Raw genomic sequence first — 10,343 nt, 5'->3', positions numbered from 1 at the left:
AGGAAGACTGGGCAAAAACTGCTGTATATAGTTCATTTTTATTGTATATATGAAAATAGATGATTGTATAAAGTATATGTACAGAGCTTCTGGTCATGCCTTTTTGTAGTTATGTAAGATATAAATTGTGTGTTTGTGATTTTAAAGCAGTTTTCTAAATCTCATTTTGTTTGTGTTGTATTTGTCCGACCAGCTGTAAGTGAAACTGTCTGAAATAAATAATTCATCTAAACTTCTGGCTCATTTTCATTTGCCAGGCAGTGAAGTAGACTATTAACTTTACAATTTCAGATTTTCTTAATCAAATTCTGATTTTTGAAATGTCTCTTATGCTCACCCAGGCTGCAAAACTTGAGCAAAAACTGTCATATTGTGAAATATTACAATTTAAAATGACTTTTCTCTTTCACTATTTAAAATGTAATTTATTCCTTTGAATTTCTTATCAATGTCGAAAACTGCTGTGCTGCTGCTTTTTGTGGAAACCGATTATTTTTTTGGGGTTCTTTGATGAATAGAACAGAATTTGTATGAAATAGAAATAATTTGTAACATTATGTTTTTACTTTCACTTTTGATGAATGCTTCCTTGCTGATTAAAAGTATCTGTCAAAAAAAAAGGTACTAAAATATTGTAGTAAAAAACAAAGACCAAACAATTGGTTTGCATGTTTATTAATATACCATTCTTGAATAAAAGACACTACAGAATTGCTGAACTGCAATCATGGAAGACAACGTGTAAGCTTATACTAGACAATAAGCATGAAGACGTACATAATACATTTTTAATGGGTAGGTGAATTTAATGACACCTATTATCCTTTTTTTTTTCCTTGTGCAAAATAAGGTTGAGCTGGTGTTGTACTTCATGTAAAGAAAAACTACTCAAACTAACTTTGAATTAGCATCTGACTTGCCTAACACAAGGTTTACTGTAATGAAAACTTATTACTGAAATTAATTCTGCTGGTCTCAGGACTGGGACAATATGGTAGACCCCTAAAATGTTTTGTGGTATATATTACGATTTGCTCAACCACAAAAATGACAGGACAACATTCAAAGCATGTTCATAATGATGTCTTTTGAGATTATATTTTGAGTGTTGTACAACTGTGAACACTATAAAACAATGTGAAACTCATAACAAAAATCCTCACCTCTGTAACAACTGCAATTCATCCAAATGCACTTAAAATCTCCACATAGACAGTTTAAATCCCCAAAACTGAGAAATAAAATTGTGCGTGTTTAAAGAAGGAATAAGATGTGGGTATGGCAGCCTAATTAAGCTGTACTTCATCAGCTTAGAATGATTCAGTGCTGGGTCCATTTGATGCTCTTAAGGTCAATGCCCTCCTGGACCATTTCCCATAATGGACTAATAAACAAAAAAAGACAAAACGGGTTATAACATTCCAAAGATCCAGTTCACAGGAGTTTTAACTAATGACATTTCATTACTTTTCCAATTGTTGTTTGTGATTACATGATAAGGATTTCTAAAAATATATTAAACATTCCCATGTTTCCATGATGTGGGATGTCAGGTCAGACTCAAAACTAACATTAATAGCTCACCTCATCTCCCTCAACCGCTTGACATGCTGAATGCACTTCTCCGCTGTGTAGTCCACTTCTTCCTCTGTGGTGAATCTGCCAATTCCAAATCTGAGAAAAACATTGGTCACATGCTTCATCAGATCCCCTTATTACAGTATGTGTGTGCTTATGGTTCAAGCAGGAACCATGTTGCACTGAGTTCTGAGCACCAAGCAACACAAAAGCACAATTCACATTTTGACTGATATTATGTAAAAACTACAAACCGAATAGAAGAGTGCGCCAAGTCCTCATCTGTCCCTATTGCTCTGAGAACATACGAGGGCTCCAGAGAAGCAGATGTGCAGGCGCTGCAACAAGGAATCATTTTATCATCATATCACCATCAAAGGCTATATTCATGGCACACTAAAGTATTAACATTTAAAATATTCATAATAATATTAATAATTTAACAATATTATCTCTACAAACAAACAAAACCAAAATCAATCAATAAAAATACCAATAACAGTTATATAAAATCTTTAAATCTGACATTTGATCATTTATTTTCCCAGGAGAAACTTCTTACAAAAATCTCTATTAAATGTACTCTCTGAATAAAAATATTTTTAGGAAGAGTTTAATGTCAGACACTGTGTTATTTTAGTTTTTTTATTTTTATTTTGAATTAGCTTTTAGTTTTATATTCGCAGTTTTCATTTTAGTTTTTAGCAATTTTGCTTTTGTATTTTATTTTAAACTCTAGTATTTCATTTATTTGTATTTCAGTTTTACTTTCACTTTTAGTTGTTTATTTATTTCCAGTTAGTAATTTTAGCACTTCAACTTTAAATGAAAATTTTAAATGTTTCCCTGAAAATAAATGCACACCTTAGAACGTTGGTCAACCAATCAGATTCGAGCAACAGCCCCGTAGTATAAATTAAAATAAATAAAAAAAAAACAAACAGGTTTTTCATCTAATATTTACATTTTATTATTTCAACCATATTTCAACAAACAAAAATATTTCTAATAGTTTTAGTTATAGGATAACTTTTCATAACGTAAATTTTCAACCAGCTTTGAATGTGGGTAGTATATGTAAATGAACAATGTGTCCTCTTTTCTCCATGTCACCTGCATATTTATAAACCCTGGTTAGACATTTTAAACTACTAACCTTCCAGAGGAAAGTGCAACATCTTTCAACGCCATCAACAGACTCTCCCCCTCAACATAGGCAAATGATAAATTAATGCATCCTGAAGGAGGAAAGTGTTTGAGATTACAAACCCAAGTCAACTTTGATCCTTACTAGGAAAAAGTAAAGAAAAAGTCGAGTCTCACCTGAGTACCTCTGATCTGGGTCTCCATTCATCACAACATCAGGAATCTCAGACATGATCTTCTGCACGAGGCGATTAGCAAGCAATGTCACACGCTTGTGATCGTACTGAGAAAAAAAAAGAAAATGAAACCTGCACGTTAGTAAATTTAAACTAGCAGTAGCAAAGCATTTGAAATGAGCACTTTTTATAACTCTACCTCTAACTCTTGCTGGGCAACCTCACAGGCGGCTCCGAGGCCTACGACTAGAGGTGTGGGGACGGTCCCTGAACGAAGCCCCCTTTCCTGACCTCCTCCGTTCTGCAAAGGCTCAATACGAATTCTGGGTCTTCTCCTCACGTACAAAGCCCCAACTCCTAATAAACACTAACACTTATTAATATATTTTGGACAATGCAACCGGTGTGCGTTGAAATGTAGAATGCGCTACCTTTGGGTCCGTAGATCTTATGTCCGCTGATGGACATCAGGTCCACTTTCCAGTCAGTGACATTAACAGGGATCTTTCCAACAGCCTGAGCAGCATCAGTGTGGAAGAACACATTTTTGGACCTACACAGATGACCTGAAATCAAAAACATCATTAATAAAGGCGATATGAAGACTGACAGGTATATATTTAGAGAATGATGTTGATAATAAAGGTTACCTATTTCTTTGATTGGCTGTTTGACACCAATCTCATTGTTGATAGTCATTATGGACACCAAGCTTGTATCAGGACGGATTGCTTCCTCTAATTGCTGAGAAAGCAAAGTATAAATATATATATTAGTGCTGTCAGATCATAAAAGTTTGAGTTTACATAATAAATGTGTGTGTGTGTGTGTGTGTAATATATATATATATATATATATATATATATACACACACACACACACATTATATATGTGTATATATACAGTGTGTGCACATTATATATGTGTAGTACACACACACACACACACACACACACACACAAACCCGATTCCAAAAAAGTTGGGACACTGTACAAATTGTGAATAAAAACAGAATGCAAAGATGTGGAAGTTTCCAATTTCAATATTTTATTCAGAATACAACATAAATGACATATCAAATGTTTAAACTTAAAACTTATTTTAAGGGAAAAATTTGTTGATTTTAAATTTCATGGCATCAACACATCTCAAAAAAGTTGGGACAAGGCCATGTTTACCACTGTGTGGCATCCCCTCTTCTTTTTATAACAGTCTGCAAACGTCTGGGGACTGAGGCTTCAAGTTGCTCAACTGTCTTAGGTGTTCGTCGCATCTTCCTCTTTATGATGCTCCAAATGTTTTCTATGGGTGAAAGATCTGGACTGCAGGCTGGCCATTTCAGTACCCGGATCCTTCTTCTACGCAGCCATGATGTTGTAATTGATGCAGTATGTGTTCTGGCATTGTCATGTTGGAAAATGCAAGGTCTTCCCTGAAAGAGACGACATCTGGATGGGAGCATATGTTGTTCTAGAACTTGGATATACCTTTCAGCATTGATGGTGCCTTTCCAGATGTGTAAGCTGCCCATGCCACACTCACTCATGCAACCCCATACCATCAGAGATGCAGACTTCTGAATTGAGCGCTGATAACAACTTGGGTTGTCCTTGTCCTCTTTAGTCCGGATGACATGGCGTCCCAGTTTTCCAAAAACAACTTCAAATTTTGATTTGTCTGGCCACAGAACAGTTTTCCACTTTGCCACAGTCCATTTTAAATGAGCCTTGGCCCAGAGAAAACGCCTGCGCTTCTGGATCATGTTTAGATATGGCTTCTTTTTTGACCTATAGAGTTTTAGCCGGCAACGGCGAATGGCACGGTGGATTGTGTTCATCGACAATGTTTTCTGGAAGTATTTCTGAGCCCATGTTGTGATTTCCATTACAGTAGCATTCCTGTATGTGATGCAGTGCCGTCTAAGGGCCCAAAGATCACGGGCATCCAGTATGGTTTTCAGGCCTTGACCCTTACGCACAGAGATTGTTCCAGATTATCTGAATCTTTGGATGATATTATGCACTGTAGATGATGATAACTTCAAACTCTTTGCAATTTTTCTCTGAGAAACTCCTTTCTGATATTGCTCCACTATTTTTCACTGCAGCATTGGGGGAATTGGTGATCCTCTGCCCATCTTGACTTCTGAGAGACACTGCCACTCTGAGAGGCTCTTTTTATACCCAATCATGTTGCCAATTGACCTAATAAGTTGCAAATTGGTCCTCCAGCTGTTCCTTATATGTACATTTAACTTTTCCGGCCTCTTATTGCTACCTGTCCCAACTTTTTTGGAATGTGTAGCTCTCATGAAATCCAAAATGAGCCAATATTTGGCATGACATTTCAAAATGTCTCACTTTCAACATTTGATATGTTATCTATATTCTATTGTGAATAAAATATAAGTTTATGAGATTTGTAAATTATTGCATTCCTTTTTTATTCACAATTTGTACAGTGTCCCAACTTTTTTGGAATCGGGTTTGTGTGTGTATATATATATATATATATATATATATATATTTTAAAGACAAATGTATGCGCCAACATGAGCCCTTAACAATATTGAGGCAGCCATAAAAACATTATTTCAACCAATTTGTTTGTTTGGGGCAGGACTCCTTATTTATCAAACAATAGAAGATCAGGTGAGTGTCTAAAGCTTATTTGAAAAGCAAAATAATGTCATTATATAAATAATGCTGCTTCCCCCTTAAGAATGCTTACCTTCAGGTCAATCAGCCCATTATCTTTCACAGGTAAATAAGTTATATCAAAACCCTCTGCCTCCAGAACCCGACACGAGTCCAGCACGCACTTGTGTTCGGTTTGGGTGGTAATAATGTGCTTTTTCTTAGCCTTATAAAACCGAGCCACACCCTAAAGACAAGAAAAGACATGACATAACCAAGAGTTTCTTTTAGTTATTCTTAATTACTAATGCAGTGGATCATCTATAAACACCTATTTGTTTATTTTAGAATATGCCAAGTCATTCGTGTCCCAGCGTCCCACTTCCCCCTAATCCTAATCTTGCCTCACAGTAATGACATACTTACTTTGATTGACATATTGTTGGACTCAGTCGCACCACTGGTGAACACAATCTCCCTTGGGTCAGCACCAATAAGAGCTGCAACTTGCTGGAGAGGAAATAAACATTGGTGTTACAGTAAACAGTGCATTTTTGTCTAAACCTAAATATTATGCTTTGATAATTATAAAGCTCTCAGCTATCTAAATCAATAAAATACATTCTTGCCTCTAGATTTGAGTAAAACAAGTTTTTTTGAAGGATAAAAACATACTTTTCTTGCTTTTTCCATTGCGCTCTCACTCTCCCATCCATAAGCATGAGTCCTGGAATGTGGGTTGCCATAGTAATTCACTTGATATGGGAGCATGGCATCCAAAACCCTTGGGTCCTGTGGCATTAGATGTAAACAACAATTTTCAATGAAAACAATGGGATGTAAACATCCCAGAAATGTTCTCATGCACTAGATTCACGAATTTGATTAGCTAATTTAACTAAATGCCAGTATAATTAGGTTGACAACAGCAGATGGGTACCATGGGTGTGGTGGCCTGAAAGTCCATATACAGAGGTCTCAGCTCATCCTTTTCAAGTTCCCTACTTTTGATCAGTTCTGTGGAATAAGACAGATATGGTTATCAGCACTAAGAGTTACAGTGCCTTAGAATAAACAAAGCCATACAAGAAATGTATTTACATGCAAGTGTGCTAATGTATATTAGCAAAGCCTCCTAGAGTACACAAGCTAAATTCAACTGCGTCACTGTTAGTCTAGACTAGAGAATGAGATTTACTAAAACTGTAACGTTACCTTTCTGCTTCTGTACAGCGTTCGCAGCGCTTTGAGCGAATCTCAGTCGAGGGCTGGAGATCCCACACATGGAGCCCAGAAGTTTTGTCGATAAAGTCCTGTTCATCATGTTTATGCAATTACAGTGTTCAATGATAGCTATATTAAAAATTAACTTATTTTAAAGCCTACGTAAACCAATAAGCCCGTCCGATAAATAATAGTATTATTCGTGCAACTTCAGAAGCGAGGACATGCCCACTGTCGCCATAAACCAGTGTGTCATAAGCTCTCAAAACACTCGTGGATACTTTCACAAGACGCACATACATCGGGGGCGGGACGTCTGTTATTATAACTCTCATTGGTTATCTGTGTCTCTTGTGGGCGGGTTTTTGTGTCGTTTACGGAGTCTATTGGTTAAAAACTAAGTCTGTCTTGTTTCTTTTACCGGAAATTGTAAATATGAAGCAATACAATGCTGCTATGTAACAGGTTCTTCTGTCCTTGGAAATGCTTATATATGTTTAGTTTATTTGGGAAAAATCAGCACCGTTGGATAAAAGATAACTTTAGTTTTTAGTTTCTCCTGTCACACAACATTATACTTAAAATATTTTTGTATATTTTCTCCAAAGTAGTGATGGGAACTCCAACTCATTTCCGCGAATCGGTTCTTTTGAACAGCCAATTCAAGATTCGGCGCTACCGTGCGTCATTACGTCCTCAACGTTCTGATAAAATCATAATCATATGTAGCAGGCCTATGTTACGAATTTTCGATGATTTTTCATTAATTTTATTTACACAGTAAGCAATAATTATGACATAAAAAGTTAAAATTATGACAATAAAGCAATTATTGCATAAGTCAAAATTATGACAAAAAGCATCATGACGTTCTCATTTCATAATTTCTACTTTTATCTTATAATTATCACTTAATAGTATCTAATATCTAATCTAATGTCATAATGATGCGTTTTATGTCATAGCCTCGACTTTTTAATCCCAAAAAATATGATGTAACATCTCAAAATTTAGACGGTTATGTCATGACTTTTGTGTCATAATTGATTTACCCAAGATTTTTATTTATGTGGCGGAAATGGGCTTCCATTAATTTTTTATTAGATAGCATTTCTGCGACTGAAATTAATTTTCGCTTTGTCACGAGCAGCAAAAAGACTGCGCGAGGTGGGCGCGCACCGGCTCAGTTAAGATTAAGAATGAATATAAATAGAATGGACTTTGTCCTTTCCTTGAAAATAACCATATAACAACGTGTAAAGATGAGGAAGTAGCTCTGGGAAATGTAAAGTCTGAAAAAACGCGATTAGAATATTCAGATCGGTTCTAAAAGAAAGGTAGGCTATACAATTCCATCTATATCTCTATGTATTTATTAAAAATGAATCATTTGGTGTCTTCAGAGCTTTTAGAAACAGTTTCTCTTGCATGCAGTCATTCTGTTGTTGCCATTGTGGCTGAACTGGATGCTAATTCAGTCACTGATATGTAGGCCTAAATGTATACTTCCTTAGCACAGTAAATCTTGATTGCTTACATTGGTTTGATTAGATTTCACTCATGAAATACACTATTAATATAAAACATCTACAGGTTCAGAATTCATCCACATCTCTTGGCACAGATGTCTTCAACTTCACTGCATCACCTCAGACATCAGTGGTCATTACCTAGATGGACAGCAGCAATGCAGGGATATGTGACTGTAAATAGAACCACTTTATTGCACACAAGGCATTTCCATTCCTCAAAATCTACAGTCTGCACACCAGCCTGCACACGTCCACCAACGATTCTAAACCCCAGAAGAAAATACAATGGCCAGGCAAAACAGATGTCACTCCCACAGATAAACCATGTTTTAAAGGCTAATGAGTATAGTTTAAAAGCAAATGGTTATGATGGACGGTATAATGGGTCAATAAAAGGGTTTGATAGTAATATCTTACCATCAAACTCCCCAAGCGAAGACCGTCGGAGTGCTGCAACATGTCTACAGAACCATGGCATGCTGTTCGGAGTGTTTGATGGTCATGCAGGGTCTGCTTGTGCACAAGCAGTTAGTGAACGTCTCTTCTACTACATAGCCGTGTCTCTACTTCCACTGAAGACTTTAAATGATATAGAGGAGGCTGTGGAGAGTGAACGGCCTGTGCTTCCGGTGCTGCAATGGCACAAGCATCCCAATGACTATGTTAGCACAGATTCTGGCAAACTATACTTCAATAGTCTGAGGACATACTGGCAGGAGAGGATCGACCTTCACGAGGATGATGACAATGACATACGAACAGCTTTGAGAAATGCTTTCAAGAGATTGGACAACGATATATCCTTGGAGGCCCAGGTGGACTTTGGGGTTCCCTTTGCTCATTTCACACCTCTCAGAGTGGCTCTGTCTGGATGCACAGCTTGTGTGGCTCACGTGGACCGAGAAGATCTTCATGTAGCCAATCTGGGTGACAGCAGAGCAGTTCTTGGGGTCCAAGGGGATGATGGGAGGTGGTCGGCTCTCACTATTACCAATGACCATAACGCCCACAACTCAGACGAGATGCATCGAGTTCTCTCTGAGCATCCTGCTTCAGAGCACAAGACAGTGGTGAAACATGACAGGTTATTGGGCTTGTTAATACCTTTCAGGGCTTTCGGAGACATGAAGTTCAAGTGGAGCAGTGAGCTCTTGAATCGCATCTACGAGGCACGTCCAGAACTGATGGTCGGGAACGAAAATGCGAAAATGCTGCCTCCGAACTACCACACACCACCTTACCTCACAGCAGAGCCAGAAATAACATATCATAAATTGCGACCCCAGGACAAATTCTTGATTCTAGCTACTGATGGTCTCTGGGAATTGATGCATAGGCAGACTGTTGTGCAAGTCTTAGGGGAACACCTGTCTGACATCCAGTGGAAGAAGCCAGTTTCTGGACTATGTTTTACAGTGGGACAGATGTATAGACTGCTGCAGGAGAGGAAGAATAGAGCTCTCTCTGCTCTGGAGGATGAGAACAGTGCAACTCATCTGATTCGTCACGCTCTGGGCAGCGATGGCTGTGGCTTCATTGAACCTAAGCGTATAGCCAAAATGCTTAGTCTGCCCCAGGATTTGGCAAGAATGTACAGAGATGATATAACAATTATAGTCATCCACTTTAATAGTTAACCTACTTGAAGCTAATATGAAATCTTTTGTATTTTGAAAATAATTTTTGTACATATTACAGATTATTTGAATGACACTTTTGCAGTTTAATCCAATTTCTACTCAAGTAGTTGGCTTGAAGATATTTTGAAGAATGTTTGTAACCAAGCAGTTGTGAGGCAACATTGGTTTGAATAGTATGAAAAAAATAAATACTATGGAAGTTAGTAGCCATGTTTCCATCCACCTATTTTTATGTGTATTTTTGTATATATATGTAACACTGGATGTAAATGGCAAGATGCACAAATTCTAAAAAAAAAAAAAAGTCCATAAACTTGTACTCAAACGAAATTTATGTGATACAAACACATGCACATAAACTGATGAATACATTCCTGATACACATCAAAAAAAGACGTGACCTTGCGATGG

General features: G+C 37.1%; 2 protein-coding genes across 3 annotated transcripts; one reads left to right on the top strand and one right to left on the bottom strand.

Moving 5' to 3' along the window:
* Positions 1 to 659: 659 nt before the first annotated feature.
* nfs1 (NFS1 cysteine desulfurase) lies at positions 660 to 7,060 on the bottom strand. Its single transcript, XM_048173346.1, has 13 exons — positions 6,752 to 7,060; positions 6,477 to 6,553; positions 6,212 to 6,328; positions 5,963 to 6,046; positions 5,631 to 5,783; positions 3,551 to 3,644; positions 3,332 to 3,466; positions 3,100 to 3,257; positions 2,902 to 3,007; positions 2,735 to 2,816; positions 1,833 to 1,916; positions 1,585 to 1,674; positions 660 to 1,384 (listed from the first exon to the last, which is right to left on the bottom strand). Exons 1-13 carry the CDS (start codon positions 6,858 to 6,860, stop codon positions 1,321 to 1,323), a joined length of 1,353 nt encoding a protein of 450 aa, XP_048029303.1. The 5' UTR covers positions 6,861 to 7,060; the 3' UTR covers positions 660 to 1,320.
* A 151-nt stretch (positions 7,061 to 7,211) lies between these two features.
* On the top strand, positions 7,212 to 10,138 carry si:ch211-15p9.2 (uncharacterized protein LOC562650 homolog). 2 transcript variants are annotated; one of them, XM_048173345.1, is made up of 2 exons: positions 7,212 to 8,097; positions 8,385 to 10,138. In XM_048173345.1, the coding sequence occupies exon 2, from the start codon at positions 8,385 to 8,387 to the stop codon at positions 9,927 to 9,929; it is 1,545 nt and encodes a 514-aa protein (XP_048029302.1). In that variant the 5' UTR covers positions 7,212 to 8,097; the 3' UTR covers positions 9,930 to 10,138. The 2 variants fall into 2 exon arrangements, with proteins under 2 accessions (XP_048029302.1, XP_048029301.1); XM_048173344.1 differs by having other exon boundaries at positions 8,354 to 10,138.
* The last annotated feature ends 205 nt before the right edge of the window (positions 10,139 to 10,343 follow it).

The sequence above is a fragment of the Megalobrama amblycephala genome, linkage group LG21 (genome assembly GCF_018812025.1).
Source record: "Megalobrama amblycephala isolate DHTTF-2021 linkage group LG21, ASM1881202v1, whole genome shotgun sequence".
NCBI classification, from domain to species: Eukaryota; Metazoa; Chordata; class Actinopteri; order Cypriniformes; family Xenocyprididae; genus Megalobrama; species Megalobrama amblycephala.
Note: the sequence above shows the minus strand (reverse complement) of the source record. Positions and strands in the feature narration are given on the sequence as shown.